Source organism: Podarcis gaigeae (genome assembly GCF_964106915.1).
Source record: "Podarcis gaigeae genome assembly, chromosome: 4".
Lineage (NCBI taxonomy): Eukaryota > Metazoa > Chordata > Lepidosauria > Squamata > Lacertidae > Podarcis > Podarcis gaigeae.
In genome coordinates, this window is record NC_139677.1 from 97,507,607 (window position 1) to 97,524,651 (window position 17,045).

The window sequence follows — 17,045 nt, forward strand, 5'->3', positions numbered from 1 at the left end:
GGAGGCACCGAATTTTGACACTGCCTAGGGCGCCACAGAAATGTTAAAGCCCAAAGTCTGCCACGGCACCTGAAGACAGGCAGTCAAGATTGTGTATCCACAGCGGCGACAAGAGGAGGAATGACCGCACCATGTGTTTCAAAGTGCTGCCATTTTGGAATTCCTTGCATCTCCCACAACTGACCTTCACTACGAGACACTGCAGTCAGGCAAGGAAGATGGGCCACAGCAGAGCGAAGCAATAATTTTATAACACAGCATCAGGGCAAGATGTTGCAAACAACGCTTTCTCTCCATGCGAAGACAGATCGCATTAAAGGGCCACCTCCCCTTCCTCGGCTTGTAACTGGCTGCGTTAGATTCCAGCATGCCTGGCAGATAAGCTTGTAAAATAAGTTTAAAAAAATAAAAAAAGACAAGTCCCCGGCTTTTCCCAGTTCTGTTGTTTCTTCGAGCTCATACCCAGCAAGCAATGTAAATTGAAAAAGCTGCATTCGGGGAAAGTAAATATGTATGAGATCAAGGAAACGGCACTATTCACTTTCCAGGTTTATCAGTTTGTCGAGAGATGCAAAAAGCTCCGGGCTTTCAAATTATCACTTCGGGGAAATATTTTGGGTCCTTGCTAGTTGCTCAAAGCAACCCTTTTTATTTATTTATTTTTACAATTTAAAGTGGCTTGGGGGACAGATGAAAAATTAACATTAAAAAAAAAAACTGGTAGGATTTGCCTAATCAAAGAAATCTCCATTGATAAAATATATGAGATTTAAGTTGATTAATCAATGAATTGCTGAATGCATGAAAAAACAATAGCTCATATGATATGTATTTTTATAATTTGGAATATTTAATGTGATTGGATTGAATTGTTAAAGTGGAAAATTTAAGAAAAATTATTTTTAAAAAGGAAAGAAAAAGCAATAGCTCAAAAGGGGGGGGGGGAGATTGTTTTATTTCTTTCTCAGTTACGCATATGTCTCACACAGCCGGCACTAGGTTAGAAAAGGCATTTTCTATCAATGGGTCATGCTGTGTGAAGCATCCATTATTCCTGAGTCACCAGTGATTGCCTAACTTTTTGCAATATATCCTCTCCCCAACATATAAAGTGGTGCCTCACAAGCCGAAAATAATTTGTTCCGCGAGTTGCTTCGTCTTGCGATTTTTTCGTCTTGCGGAGCATGGATTCCCCGGGTATTAACGGTTTTACGAAAAAGGAAGCAAACCCGCAAGACGTTTTCGTCTTGCGAAGCAAGCCCATAGGGAAATTCGTCTTGCGAAGCACCTCGAAAAACGGAAAACTCTTTCGTCCAGCGAGTTTTTCATCTTGCGAAGCATTCGTCTTGCGGGGCACCACTGTACACATAATCTGAGACCCTGCATTGAAAATGTGCACCAGAGATAGCCAACATGGTGCCCATCAGCCCAGACCGTTGGCCATGCTGACTAGGGATAATGGGAGTTAGAAGTCCCAGTACCATTTGGAGAGCACAGCATTGGCTCACCTGTCTGCCTTCTGATCAAATGGAAATGTTTGCTGCGGCAATCCTTTTCGTTGGCATCCATCTGTCCCGAGAGACAGCGGAGTGTGCCTCGGGGGGTGAAGTTCAACTGCTGTGTTAGTGGCACCGACGTGATATCCCTGGAGTGTTTATTGAGGTCTTGGGCTGCCCAGATGACAAGACACACACCCCCTCGGCCTCGTTGATGTGGTCCAAAGGAAAGCAGAGCAAGACGTTGGGCACCAGTTGGGCTGCAGGAGTTGCTGGAAGGAAGCATACAAGGCGCCGTCCAAATGCCTTAGGGCCTCCACTCCAGATTTGTGTCGGTTTATTCCTTAGGCCTGTTGTCTTTGTCCATGGAGTTATCTTGGCAGGGATACTGGAGTGGCTTGCTGGCTCCTGCTCCAGCTGGATCACGTTTGGTCCAAACTCTGCACCATGATCTGTCCATCTTGGGTGGCCCTGCACGGCATAGCTCATAGCTTCTCTGAGTTATTCAAGCCCCTTTGCCATGGCAAGGAGGTGATCCATGAAGGAGGATCTTTGCCAACAAAGATCTGCCAACAAAGGTCCGTATAGTTAAAGCTATGGTTTTCCCAGTAGTGATGTATGGAAGTGAGAGCTGGACCATAAAGAAGGCTGATCGCCGAAGAATTGATGCTTTTGAATTATCGTGCTGGAGAGTCCCATGGACTGCAAGAAGATCAAACCTCTCCATTCTGAAGGAAATCAGCCCTGAGTGCTCACTGGAAGGACAGATCCTGAAGCTGAGGCTCCAAGACTTTGACCACCTCATGAGAAGAGAAGACTCCCTGGGAAAGACCCTGATGCTGGCAAAGATGGAGGGCACAAGGAGAAGGGGACGACAGAGGATGAGATGGTTGGACAGTGTTCTTGAAGCTACCAGCATGAGTTTGACCATACTGCGGGAGGCAGTAGAAGACAGGAGTACCTGGTGTGCTCTGGTCCATGGGGTCACGAAGAGTCGGACACAACTAAACGACTAAACAACAACAATTCCTTAGGTTCCTGAACCACATTCTGGGGAAGACCATTCCACTGTCAAACAGCTCTTACTGTCAGAAAGTCCTTCCTGGTGTTCGTTTTGGATCTCCTTTCTTGTAGCTTGAAGGCACCAGTTCACATCCTACCCTCCAGAGCAGGAGAAAACAAGCTCACCTTGTAGAAGGAGCATTGTCCTCAAGAAATCTCAAAGCCTTGAACAAACGAAAACAAATGCTTCTGGATCTTCAGGTTACTGGAACAAAATTCCCTGCTGATCACAAGGACGCTGTTAGATCTGTTGTGTGTGTTCATGCAAATAAAGACATCTGTTATGATTCATGGTGCCATGATAGTTTTATATATATAGATAATTGTAATTTTTGCAATTGTATGTTTTTAAAACCTTTATGTTGTCTTTTAAATTGTTGCAACCCTTTGTGGGACCTTAGAGTGAAGGGCATGTTGATAATAATGATATCACAGTTTTGTTTATACCAACGAAGAAGTCCTGCTGAGTTCAAGGTATGGATGGATAAGATTGCAGTCTGAGAGTGATGAGCATCTCTTAGCTTCCAAAAACAAGCTTATAAATTATTTTTACTTATCGGTGTGTCTTATCGTGGGTGTATAAAACCAGAGTTCTATCCGTGAAATCAGTTTTCTTTCTTCTTTTTAAGAAACGCACATAAACAACTCATAAATCGCATCTCTGCGTATGTTTCTTTACCTGCTCGGTATGTGATATAATAACACACTTTGGTGTGATGCTTTTTTTCCAGGCCTTGCAAGAAGAGATTAAAATCTCGGGCAGCAAAATCAAGCTGAGCTACCTGAGCAGCCGTACGCCCGGCTACAAATCGGTCCTGAGGATCAGCTTGACCCATCCTACCATCCCATTCAACCTCATGAAAGTCCATCTCATGGTAGCCGTAGAGGGACGTCTGTTCAGGAAGTGGTTCGCTGCCGCCCCGGACCTCTCCTACTACTTCATCTGGGACAAGACTGATGTCTACAACCAGAAGGTGTATGGGTTATCGGAGGCCTTTGGTAAGAGCTTGCTCTCCATCCCATATCACATGAGCTTGCATATCCATTCAATTGGCCGATGCCCTTTTGCAGCTCCCACCACCATCTGGCAGACAGGAACACGCTAGAGCAGGTATAGGCAAACTCAGCCTCCAGATGTCTTGGGACTACAACTCCCATCATCCCTAGCTAACAGGACCAGTGGTCAGTGATGATGGGACTTGTAGTCCCAAAACATCTGGAGGGCCGAGTTTGCCCATGCCTGCGCTAGAGGGCTTTTGCCGTCGCTGCTCCTGAACTGTGGAACTCCTTTCCCCAGGACATCCACCCGGCTCCCACCTTGTCAATTTCTTGGCACTTCTAAATACCGTTTTATGTTTTGCATGCCTTCCACCCAGCTCATAATTCATTATTATTATTATTTTCCCCTGGCTCTTTTGGGTGTGTGATTTATTCTTTTTAATCTGCTGCTCCTTGTTCTTCTTTTATGCTTTGCTTGGCTTGGTTTTGGGGAGGGCTGATTGCTTTTAAACGTCTGGTGTAAATCACTTCCAGGGTTTCTGTGATGGCAGGAGGGAAAGGTTGTTGTTGATGGTGACAGTCCCGCCCCCATCAAGTTGGAGAACGGGAGTGGACTGGAGAATTTTAGTTGCTTCCTCCCTTCCAAGTGGAAAAGCTGAACCAGCCTACATCCACGACTTAAGCAATTATCATGGGCAGAGCAAGGAGTATTGTTCAGCCTGCTTTTTTACCATTTGCTGAGAACTGGAGCTTGGAGCATGTGGTTGGCCACTGTGAGAACAAGATGCCTGGCTAGATCTGCCATGGGCCTGATCCTGCAGCAACTTCCTTCTTACACTCCATAACCGGGGTACCTTCTGTTGCCCCCAGACAAACATCAGCCTCCAGGCCCTGAGAGAGAGAGAGTAAGGAGCTTTCCCTCACTCGCTGCTCACCTGCTTAATCTACCGTATTTTTTGCTCTATAAGACTCACTTTTTCCCTCCTAAAAAGTAAAGGGAAATGTGTGTGCGCCTTATGGAGCGAATGCAGGCTGTGCAGCTATCCCAGAAGCCAGAACAGCAAGAGGGATTGCTGCTTTCACTGCACAGCGATCCCTCTTGCTGTTCTGAGACTCAGAATATTTTTTTTCTTGTTTTCCTCCTCCAAAAACTAGGCGCTTCTTGCGGTCTGGTGAGTCTTATGGAGCGAAAAATACGGTACATGTGGATTGTCCTAAAACACAGCATGTTCTCTTTCTGCGTTTAGTTCTTTTTCCTCCTGTCCTGCATCAGTTGTCATCTCTGCCCACTAAAGCAGAAAAAAAGGAACAAAATGCAAATCGGAAGACCTTGAGCGTTCCGTGTCTAATAAACACGTCCCTGATCCGGCCGTTTTAAAATCATTAGCGCATTTGTTCATCACCTATTACTACGCTGACCTTTTTTATAATGCTCCGTAGCCTTTAAAAAGGGATGCTCTGCATGGATGTGACGATGTTTTAAATAAGTATCTGCCGTAGCCTGCAGAAATCTGCTTCTCGCCAACCCGGCCACCCAATTAGAAACCTCCATTCTATGCTGAGTGTACACTTCTAAGGCCATTAAGCTGCTGGTCTCCATTTCTCTCTGTCTCTCCCTCCCAGTTTCGGTGGGCTATGAATACGAATCGTGTCCGGACCTGATCCTGTGGGAGAAGCGAACGGCGGTGCTTCAAGGTTACGAGATCGACGCTTCCAAACTCGGAGGGTGGTCTCTGGACAAGCACCATGCCCTCAACATCCAGAGTGGTGCGTCGGGTCTTCTTGGTCCCAGCTTCCTCCTCCTCCCCACACCGCCCCGACTTGCAAATAATAAAAATAGCACAGGGGTTGACACAGTTGCACGGCAAGCGGTAGCTTGATCACCATTAATAATTCAGCCCAAACGAGAGAGGGGGGCGCACACACAAAGTGTGCGCGCACACATACATTGCTAACAAATTATTTATTGCAACCTACATATGGTGCCAACCTCTTTGGGTGTGCATGCGGGGAGCGACTGGACTCGGCAAATCCCTTGCAAGCGTTTTCCTACTGGCAGAGATTGCCTCGAGTGCCGCCGTCCTCCTAGAGTAAGCATTTGAATTCCGGTGCATCTGGGATGAGCGGAGGAAATCCAGGCCCGCGGACTGGGGGTGGCCAGCCTAGATTTCCCTGGATTTCCTTTGCTCACGACACACAAGTGCGTCCTTTACAGGAGCTGCATTGCTAAGAAGCCTGAGCAGGACTAGAGGGTGGTAAATCACAGGGGGACAGCAAGTGACCTGTCATGGGAGATCTAGCAGAGCAGTTGTTTCCTGCATGGCTGGTGGCTCACTAACACATAACTAAAAAAGGCAAAGGGACCCCTGACCATTAGGTCCAGTCATGGCCAACTCTCGGGTTGCTGCACTCATCTCACTTTACTGGCTGAGGGAGCCCGAGTACAGCTTCCGGGTCATGTGGCCAGCATGACTAAGCCGCTTCTGGCGAACCAGAGCAGTGCACGGAAATGCCGTTTACCTTCCTGCCAGAGTGGTACCTATTTATCTACTTGCACTTTGATGTGCTTTCGAACTGCTAGGTTGGCAGGAGAAGGGGCCGAGTAACGGAAGCTCACCCCGTCGCGGGGATTCGAACTGCCGACCTTCTGATCGGCAAGTCCGAGGCCCTGTGGTTTAACCCACAGCACCACCCACGTCCCAACACATAACTAGAGTGGGCCAATAGAGGCTCCTGACCTTGACAGTGGAGCAGAAGGTACTAAAAATGAGATTTTTGAAGGATCACCCATTCTGTCATGTTTCCTTTTGACCTGGTCAAAATTGGTCGTGTTTTTAAAGATGTTTAATTAAAAAGTACAGTCGTACCTTAGTTTTCGAACAGCCTAGTTCTCGAACGTTTTGGCTCCCAAACGCCGCAAACCCAGAAGTGACTGTTCCAGTTTGTGAACTATTTTTGGAAGCCAAACATCCAGTGGGGCTTCTGTGGCTTCCGATTGGCTGCAGGAGCTTCCTGTAGCCAATCAGAAGCCGTGCTTTGGTTTTGGAAGTCGAGGAGACTTCCGGAACGGATTCCGTTCGACTTCCGAGGTATGACAGTAGTAGTAGTAGTAGTAGTAGTAGTAGTAGTAGTAGTAGTAGTATACCATCTTTCATCTGAAGATTTCAGAGCGGTTCACAAAATAAAAACACAAATAAAAAAATAAGAACAAAAACAAAGCAAACTAATAATGCCCCCCTCCATCTCACAAGCATATTTAAAAGGACATAGAGTGTTAATCAGGGATGCGGGTGGCGCTGTGGGTTAAACCACAGAGCCTAGGACTTGACGATCAGAAGGTCGGCAGTTCGAATCCCCGTGACGGGGTGAGCTCCCGTTGCTCGGTCCCTGCTCCTGCCAACCTAGCAGTTCGAAAGCACGTCAAAGTGCATGTAGATAAATAGGTACCACTCCTGCGGGAAGGTAAACGGCATTTCCGTGCACTGCTCTGGTTCGCCAGAAGCGGCTTAGTCATGCTGGCCACCTGACCCGGAAGCCGTACGCCAGCTCCCTCGGCCAATAAAGCAAGATGAGCACTGCAATCCCAGAGTCGGTCACGACTGGACCTAATGGTCAGGGGTCCCTTTACCTTAGAGTGTTAATCAGCCAAAGGAACGCTTTTGCCTGTCGCCTAAAGGTGTATAATGAAGCTGCCAGGTGAGCCTCCCTGGGAAGAGCATTCCAGAGAAGGGGAGCCACCGCAGAAAAAACCCCGTTCTCATGTTGCCACCTTCCAGACATCTCGTGGAGACGGCATACGACAATTAGTTCCTATCTTGCTCTCAGACTTGGTATAGGAAGCAGGTAAGGCAAGGGAGTATCGCTGTCAGAAACTGTAGGGGTAACAGGAAGAGGCTGGGACAGATAGAATCCAGAAGCAGAAGCTGAAACAGGAGGAGAGAGGAATCATAGAATCATAGAATCATAGAGTTGGAAGAGACCAGAAGGGCCATCGAGTCCAACCCCCTGCCAAGCAGGAAACACCATCAGAGCACTCCTGACATATGGTTGTCAAGCCTCTGCTTAAAGACCTCCAAAGAAGGAGACTCCACCACACTCCTTGGCAGCAAATTCCACTGTCGAACAGCTCTTACTGTCAGGAAGTTCTTCCTAATGTTTAGGTGGAATCTTCTTTCTTGTAGTTTGGATCCATTGCTCCATGTCCGCTTCTCTGGAGCAGCAGAAAACAACCTTTCTCCCTCCTCTAGGTGACATCCTTTTATATATTTGAACATGGCTATCATATCCCCCCTTAACCTCCTCTTCTCCAGGCTAAACATGCCCAGCTCCCTTAGCCGTTCCTCATAAGGCATCGTTTCCAGGCCTTTGACCATTTTGGTTGCCCTCCTCTGGACACGTTCCAATTTGTCAGTGTCCTTCTTGAACTGTGGTGCCCAGAACTGGACACAGTACTCCAGGTGAGGTCTGACCAGAGCAGAATACAGTGGCACTATTACTATTACTAAATTTGCATGTCTCTGGGTCACTGCCGGATAGAGGAGGGAATCATAGAATCCTAGAGTTGGAAGAGACCACAAGGGCCATCGCGTCCAACCCCCTGCCAAGCAGGAAACACCATCAGAGCACTCCTGACCTATGGTTGTCAAGCCTCTGCTTAAAGACCTCCAAAGAAGGAGACTCCACCACACTCCTTGGCAGCAAATTCCTCTGTCGAACAGGAGTGGAGACAGGCGCATCAGCATAGTCTGGGAAGGGCCCAGGAGACGAGGAGATTTAGGCAGTCATTGGGGACCTTCAGCCTCCACATCTCCAGATCCTGTTTCTTCTAGCAAAGAGTTAACTTCACTTGCACTGTGTGATTATTGCTAGCTGGCTTCCCGACAGCTCCCCTGGCTGCCGCCCCCAAACCCTTTGCAGCAGAGTCACCCCCCTCTCTGTTTTGCTTTCTCTTGCTCTCCAGGTATCCTGCATAAAGGAAACGGGGAGAACCAGTTCATCTCCCAGCAGCCACCTGTCATAGGGAGCATCATGGGGAACGGCCGCAGGAGGAGCATCTCCTGCCCCAGTTGCAATGGCCTTGCCGATGGGAACAAGCTTCTGGCTCCTGTTGCCTTGACTTGCGGCTCGGATGGAAGCCTTTACGTCGGGGACTTCAACTACATCCGCAGAATCTTCCCCTCCGGAAACGTCACCAATGTACTGGAATTAAGGTTAGGAGGGGATAGATCTGTCTACTACTGTGTCTCTTTTGAATTGGTGCATCCATTTAATAATAATAATAATAATAATAATAATAATAATAATTATTATTATTATTTATACCCCACCCATCTGGGTGGCTTCCAACAAAATATTAAAATACCATAATGCATCAAACATTAAAAGCTTCCCTAAACAGGGCTGCCTTCAGATGTCTTCTAAAAGTCTGGTAGTTGTTTATTTCTTTGACATCTGGTGGGAGGGCGTTCCACAGGGCAGGTGCCACTACCGAGAAGGCCCCCTGCCTGGTTCCCTGTAACCTCAATTCTCGCAGCGAGGGAACCGCCAGAAGGCCCTCGGCGCTGGACCTCAGTGTCTGGGCAGAACAATGGGGGTGGAGACGCCCCTTCAGATATACTGGACCGAGGCCGTTTAGGGCTTTAAAGGTCAGCACCAACACTTTGAATTGTGCTCGGAAAAGTATTGGGTCCATTTCATCTCATTTTCATGCTAAACTATGGTTTTTCTTTTAAGCAACCCAAACAAAGATCCATGTTTTAAATGCATATTTTCTCTCTCTCGAAATGTGCATTTCTAAACATATTTTATCCTAAAATCCAGAGAAGTGCAGAATCCGAGGGACTGTGACAACACCGCCTGCACATTCAAAATCTGCAAAGAGCCAGTTCCACAAGCCCCCTAGTTCTGATAGCCAGCTTGAGCTCCGACTATTATGGGATCTAGTAGCTAAGTGAGAGCAAAACTTTGCAATGAAAGGACGGACAGGGCAAATGGGGCACAGGGAAGGTTTTGCCTGAGAAGCTGAGCATCTCCTTGGCGGCTCTTCTGCTGCCCACGCTGCAAAATTAACATGCAGCCCCAAGGAAATGTCTAATATTGGAAGGGTAGCAGGGGTAATGGGAACATTAGAGAGTCATTCATAAGTAGGACAGCGAGTTAGCTGTGATTTATGGGTCCCAAACCTTCCTGAAGCTGCCTTCTTCTTCTTGGCCATCCTATCAACTCCGTGCAGAACAGGAACAAGTTGGAAGGGACAGTGCAAGCCAATGGAGAGCTCTGTGGATAATAATAATTAATAATTAATAATAATAATAATAATAATAATAATAATAATAATAATTTTTATTTATGCCCTGCCCTCCCCAGCCAAGGCCGGGCTCAGGGCAGCTAACAAGCAATAATAAAAACAAGTTGAATGAATACAACTTAAAAACAAGATTAAGATACAACATTAAAATATTAAAATGTAGCCTTATCGCAGGAGGAGAAGGAAAAGAAAAAAGAAAGAGGGGGAGGGAATCAAATTGGCTCCAAGCGGAACAACTCTGTCTTACAGGCCCTGCGGAAAGAAATCATATCCCGCAGAACCCTGGTCTCATGAGACAGAGCGTTCCACCAGGCCGGAGCCAGTGTTGAAAAGGCCCTGGATCTGGTTGAAGCTAATCTAACTTCCTTAGGGCCCAGGACCACTAGGGTGTTGCTATTTATGGACCTTGAAGCTCTCCGTGGGGCATACCGGGAGAGGCGGTCCCGTAGGTACGAGGGTCCTAGGCCATGAAGGGCTTTAAAGGTTAAGACCAGCACCTTGAACCTGACTCTGTACTCCACCAGGAGCCAGTGCAGCTGGAAAAGCACTGGGTGAATATGCTCCCATGGCAGTGACCCTATGAGGAGCATCACTGCAGCATTCTGTACCCGCTGGAGTTCAGTAAGTTCATAGAAGCGGGCAGGAAGCCTCTTTAGGGATTTGAGGGTGGGCTTTCTGCCGTCCAACATAATGGAAAGGTGACCTGCCATCAGAAGGAATTCTCCCCCTCTGTGCTTCCCTTGTGTCCATATTAGTGGAACGGCAACAGCGCTGAGAAGCTGCCAGAAAGATCTGTCCTTGACTCCCGCGACTGTCTCGAAAACACAAGCCGTATTGCATTTCAATATTACACAGCAGCAGAATGCAGCGCAACAGTTGTGCTTTGCAGAAACTCCTTGCACGAGTGTTTGTGCAACCTGCTGTTGCGTTCTCTTTGTGCAACAACATCCCAGCAGAGCAAGTCGTGCAGTTAAGGTGGCTTTAGCGTAGTACTATGTTGGATACTATGTTGGGTGGCGCTTTGGGTTAAACCACAGAGCCTAGGACTTGCCGATCAGAAGGTCGGCGGTTCGAATCCCCGTGATGGGGTGAGCTCCCGTTGCTCAGTCCCTGCTCCTGCCAACCTAGCAGTTCGAAAGCACGTCAAAGTGCAAGTAGATAAGTAGGTACCGCTCTGGCGGGAAGGTAAATGGCGTTTCCGTGCATTGCTCTGGTTCTCCAGAAGCGGCTTAGTCATGCTGGCCACATGACCAGAAGCTGTACGCTGCCTCCCTCGGCCAATAAAGCAAGATGAGTGCCGCAACCCCAGAGTCGGCCACAACTGGACCTAACGGTCAGGGCTCCCTTTACCTATGTTGGATGCAACCCATAATGTCCACACATCTAGAGATTGTGAAAGGGTTCGTTCCAAGCCTACCTTCGCTTTGAGTCTGGGGCTTCTAAAGAAATTAGTCCAAACCAGACAGGAGCCTACTTCCAAATTTCCTTTCCTAAGCACTCAAGATCCAAAAATTCTGGAAAGGAAGTGTTGCAGTCTTTTCCCACAGCCCAATTTCAAGCTACTGTTTGCTTCCTTAGTTAGCATTAAAAAAATAATAATGCAGGGACAAAATTGCAGGCACATTAAGTGGTATAAAACCACTTTGAATATGGTGTTATTAAGCATCCGGTGTTCAGGACCTGGGACTCTTAGAAACAAAAAATCTGGACTGAGACTGCTTTGGGTAAAGAGGTTTGCTTTAGAATAGTTTCCTTGCCCACGATTCCATGCAAACTGCAGCTCTTCCTACCATAATTCTCTGTAAATCCTGGGGTGGACTAGCCTATGCTTAGCTCAGGTCTGGTCTGGATCAATCCTGGTCTAGACTTTACAAAGCCATTCCTAAATCAGATGAGATCATATCGGGGAAGAAGGAGCCATGTTCAGTGAGAGAGACATGCTCTACGTGCAATAGGTCCCAGCGTCAGTCTCCAGCATCACTCCTTCCAAGTAGGCAGCAAGTGTGAGAAAGACCCTGGGGAGCTGTTGCCAGTCAGAGCAGACAACACTGGTCTAGGTGGGCAAATAGTCTCAATCACTTTAAAGACAACCTTCTGCCCAGCCCAGCCCCCCCAAAAATCATTTTCCAGATCCTCAGAAGAACAACTTACTTCCTTGCCTCCGACGTAAGCATACTCTGGTATGAAAGCAAGCCGTTTTTGTTTCTTTTGTGCTTAAACATCCAAGGATCAAGGAATTATTCAAGGCCCACAGACTGGCTGGTCTCAGCTAATGGCCATCCGGGGAAACTCTGGCTTTTTGGAGGGCGCAAACATTTTTTAAAAACTCTGTGCCTTTTTCAAAGCGCCTTCCCTTGGAGGTGACTGCCATTTCAGTGTGGTTTCTTTGTGGGGGGCCCTGTTTTCCAGAGGGCTGTAAAATGGGGTTTCAGAAAAGGTTGCCGCGAGGGAAGGTTTGTAACTTTTGTTCGGGAACAATGAGAAGAACAAAAAGCAGCCTCAACATCAGCGCGGCTCTCCCCACTCTCTCTCTCCTGCGGCTGCTTTTTAGCCTTGTTCAAACATTATTTTTTTAAACACACCGACGTGCGTTGTTGCCCTCAGCGCTGCAGCTGCTAAATTGCCTTTCTGTAAAATAGAAGCAGCACGCTGACCGGTGGTACGAACACGAATGCTCACAGTATGGGGCCTGTTTGCACAGCTGTTCTGTGCATTCACGAGGACACGGCGGTGAAAGGGGAAAGGTACCCGGTCCACCATGTGCAAGGAGGGCTGTATGAGCCGTCCCTAAAGTGCCAGGGAGATCTGTCTCGAGAAACGACATCTCGAGACGGAGGCGACCGTGGGAAAAGCGGACCCCATGACAAGTGCTCTGCATCCCTCTGTACCTAAGCTGCAACTCCAAAGGCATCCAGGAGATCACTTTCTCTCCTCCGGCCCCCCAGTGATGGGCAGCAGCAACGTATAAGGCAGCTCCTCTGACAAGTAATCTCCATTATGAAATGTATCAGTGTCAGGCTTGCTAAATCTTTATTTATTATTGCCTTGTACAATGTGGTTGTTACTGTCAAGTTTTCAGCCTGCTAATAATGCTTCGGAGCTCAGCCGCTAACCTCTCTCTCTCCTCTCTCTCTCTCTTCCTCCTCCTCCTCCTCCTGTCTTGTTCTTCTTCTGCTTTCCTGCTCTTCTGTCAGAAATAAAGATTTCAGACATAGGTAAGCCAACAAGCGGACAACCGTCGCTTTCTCTCCCTTCCTCCGTTGCGTGTTCTCTCTCGTTTATTACTTCTTGCCTGTTGAGCTATATGTAGATGGTTGAGTTTTTTTACATGGTGTATGGATTATTTGTCAAATGATATTTTATTGCTAGATGCCACACACACACACACACACACACACAAATTACAGTGGATGCTCGGCTTGCGAACATGATCCGTGCGGGATGCACGTTCGCAACCCGCAGCGGTGCATCTGTGCATGTGCAGGTTGCGATTTGGCGCTTCTGCGCATGCGCGATTTAGTGCTTCTGCGCATGCGCGGCCGCCGAAACCCGGAAGCAACCCATTCTGGTACTTCTGGGTTTCGGCGGTCCGTAACCCAAAAAAACGCAGCCTGAAGCATCTGTAACCCGATGACTGTACAGACGAAACATGCCTTGCAAAGAGGAGTAGAGAAATGCATGCAGGATAACAGCTACTAGCCAAAATGGCTGTATTCTGCCTCCACTATTGGAGGTGTTTTGGCTCTGAATACCACTTGCTGCCCATCTCAAGTGGAAGGAGTGCTCATGTCTGGCTTTCCATTGGCATCTGGTTGACCATTGTGAGGACAGGATCCTGGACTAGATGGGCCATTTGGTCTGATCCAGCAGGGCATTTTTTTATATTCCTAGGTACTTTTCGAAAATCATACCCAGGACATGCCAAGATGATGTGCTTTCTGCACTTCAATGGTCTTTTCTGCCGGAGAGAAATGTTTGGAAGAGAGATCTCTTACTCTCTGGTAGCAGAGTTAAGCACAATAGCAATTGCTCCAAACACATTAGAACTTGGTTAGATCTACATCTGCCCTCATCCACCCATAAATGGACATTCCCCACAAAAATACCTAGGTTAGAATAAATCACAGAGATTTCAGACTGCTTTGGGTATCAAAATGTTGCATTTGTTTACAACGTTGTTGTATGGGAATCCAGATGTCTTAAACCACTTATGCAGGGAAGGGAATCCGACTTTCCTAGCACAAATAAATATTTGTTGTTGCTGGGGGTGGGGAATATGATCCTCTGTTGTGTGTGTGTGTGGTGCTTGTGTGCCTATTGAGACATAAGTGGGAAAATATTTTCAAGGGAGGCCCGTCCCACCAAAGCCTCGCTTACTGGGGTTGGGTGGTGGTGGCTTCCAGCAAAAATTTGCCGCCCCACAGGATTTTGCCACCCAAGGCAGCTGGTTCATTCCACCCCATATGCGGGCCAGACCTGAGGGTTTTGGTCCCCCATAGTTACATAAAAATGTGGCCGAACTCCTTTTCCTTTTTTAAACTCTGCGCTGATTGAAATTTGGTCGGGCAGCCAGATCAAATTAACTCAAGAGGTGGACCTGGCCCGTCGGCAACTACCTGCCCGTCACTTTTCTGAGGTGAAAAATGCTTTTTCTAGAAGGCCGCCAGGGGAGACTTGCCGGCACCTGTCACTCCTCCACACCTGAAGTGGTTAGAGGGGTCACATTGTCCAAATTGTCTGTGTGTCATTGTGTGTAAATCACCGCCACGGCCTCGTCCAATTTGACGAGAGGCTCCGCGGAAAGTGCTTTTGAAAGTCTTGGAGGCAAACGAGGTGCTGGGGAATGTCAGCCGGTGGTTATTAATGCCTCTCCGGCCCACCTCCGGTGATTATGAGCCGCTCAAGAGCTGACTGACATTCAGCCGAGCCTTGCTGGAGAAGAGCGGCAAACTCTTGGGGGCCTGATAAAAATGGATGGCAGATTCCCACAGGGCACCTTCCCCCCCCAACACACACACACACACACAAAGTGGATTCTCAGGTTGAGTGACGGGCGGGTAAATGAAATAATACCCTGCCAGTTTGCTGTCATCGAGAAGGAATACAGATGGAGCCCAAACTGCCATCCCGAGTCGCTGAAGGTCAGAGTATTTTATTTAGCAAGAATCAGTGTCATCGTGCGCAGATGAAATCTGCTCAGACTTTAATAAGGTAAAATCACAGGGGGATATTCTGGGATAAATCAGATAGGTCTTCCCACAAACAAACCCTCTCTTCTGCCCAGCTCCCTCGCTCTATGGAAAAGGTACTAAGTTAATTCAATAGGCAGGGCAGAGGAGAGGTGTTATTATATATATTTTTTACAAATTGAGGGATGCAGAGCATTTGGGAGACAGGTGAGAGAAAAGGGCAAGGTTACGTAAAATGGCTGTTTCAAGCAAGGTGCATGGCATGAGACTTGAATGAGCCAGGTGGGATGCTAGCTAGGTAAGTAATTTGCAACATGTTCTTTGGGTGGGTTTTGTTTTCGTTTTTACAAAATTAAGGCAGTGGCCGGACTTGCATGCCTTGATAGGCCAGGGTCCCTGACTGAGGCCTCATCTGCACTATAGATTTAAAGCAGTATCATGGCACTTTCAACAGCTGTGGATTCCTCCAAAGCAGGGATCAGCAAACCTTTTCAGCAGGAGGCCGGTACACTGTCCCTCAGACCTTGTGGGGAGCCGGCCTATATTGGGGGGGGGGGGTTGGGGGAGTGAACAAATTCCTATGCCCCACAAATAACCCAGAGATGCATTTTAAATAAAAGGACACATTCTACTCACATAAAAACATGCTGATTCTTGGACCGTCCACGGGCCAGATTTAGAAGGCGATTGGGCCGGGCCTTAGTTTGCCTACCCGTGCTCCAAAGAATCCTTGGAGCTACGGTTTGCTAAGGGTTCTAAAAGTCACTGGGAGACTCTGGTTCCCCTCAATGAAGGGCTTATCCACACTTAATCTTTGTTCCATATTTCTAGGCACAGGTTTGAGCTTCCCTGCCACTTTCCCCGCGGAAACCTGAATTGCCATTTGCTCCGATTCAGCAGTAGAGATCAGGCTTTCTTGGGGAAAGGGTTGGGGTTAAACAAACCAAATAATAATAATAAACATGCTTGGAGACGAACCAGGAAAGTGTGGATCTCTGCCTAGCAAAATGTGAGGCGAAAGATAAGTGCGGATAAGCATAATCTACAATTCTCTTCAGAAAGAGGGTTGGAGCAGGGAGGCTGGTTTCTCAGGGAGCAAAAGGCCACAATCCCAAGTTTGGATGTAATAGGGAGCCAAGCGTAATCATAGCCTCCTAGTTTGTTTTCACCTTCTTTCTCCAGGGAAAGAGCAACGTGGGAAGGATCCAACGGCATGCACTAGCATGCTGTTATGCATAATAAACCGAGGTTATTGTAATGTGTGGATGCAGCCACTGGACTGGGCGCTCCACATAACTCTGTGAGCATCCCGCCCTCTGTCTAGTGACATAATCTCAAGGAATGAATAAGGATCAGATCAGAGCTACACACGAATAAAGTGAGACCTGAATCTCACAAGTCTCACTCTTGCGCCTCAGCTTTCGGGGGGAGGAGTCTGAAAAATATTGCACTTTACATAAGAGCCAACTGTCAGGGGACAAAAGTTCATTGTTCCTCCTCCTCCAATAATGGGAGCACATTCTGCCTTTGCCCTCAGGCAATGTGTGAGCTTCATTTGACATCGCCCGTATAGCCAAACCTGATTGGCTGCATGGTGCTGTGACATCATCACACCTCCAGCGGGATTCCTGATTGTCGTCCTGAGAATGTAGGAACAAGTTCAATATCCTGCCTCCTTTGTTTTTGCAGCCATAGCCCTGCTCATAAGTATTACCTGACCACGGACCCCATTTCTGGATCCATCTACCTCTCCGACACCAACAGCCGCCGTGTCTTTAGAATCAAGTCGATCACCGTGGTGAAAGACGTTGTGAAGAACTCGGAGGTTGTGGCCGGAACAGGAGACCAGTGCCTTCCCTTTGATGACACACGCTGCGGAGACGGTGGGAAAGCGACGGAGGCCACGCTCACAAACCCTAGGGGTAAGAGGGGCAGCCGTTCCTTAGCAGAATGCAGTGGCTTTGAAACAGGCAGGTTGGGTTGACCTAGGAG

General features: G+C 47.8%; 1 protein-coding gene across 13 annotated transcripts in view; it reads left to right on the forward strand.

The window, feature by feature from the left end:
* The window catches only part of TENM4 (teneurin transmembrane protein 4), a 650,537-nt gene that overhangs the window by 583,829 nt on the left and 49,663 nt on the right, over window positions 1-17,045 (forward strand). For 10 of the 13 annotated variants that reach the window (XM_083735741.1, XM_083735749.1, XM_083735747.1 and 7 more), the window contains 5 exons: window positions 3,290-3,557; window positions 5,181-5,324; window positions 8,518-8,767; window positions 13,059-13,079; window positions 16,743-16,975. In XM_083735741.1, the coding sequence (XP_083591867.1) occupies window positions 3,290-3,557; window positions 5,181-5,324; window positions 8,518-8,767; window positions 13,059-13,079; window positions 16,743-16,975 (916 nt within the window). The remainder of the gene's footprint in view (window positions 1-3,289; window positions 3,558-5,180; window positions 5,325-8,517; window positions 8,768-13,058; window positions 13,080-16,742; window positions 16,976-17,045) is intronic. The other 3 variants (XM_083735748.1, XM_083735751.1, XM_083735752.1) reach the window with 1 other exon arrangement.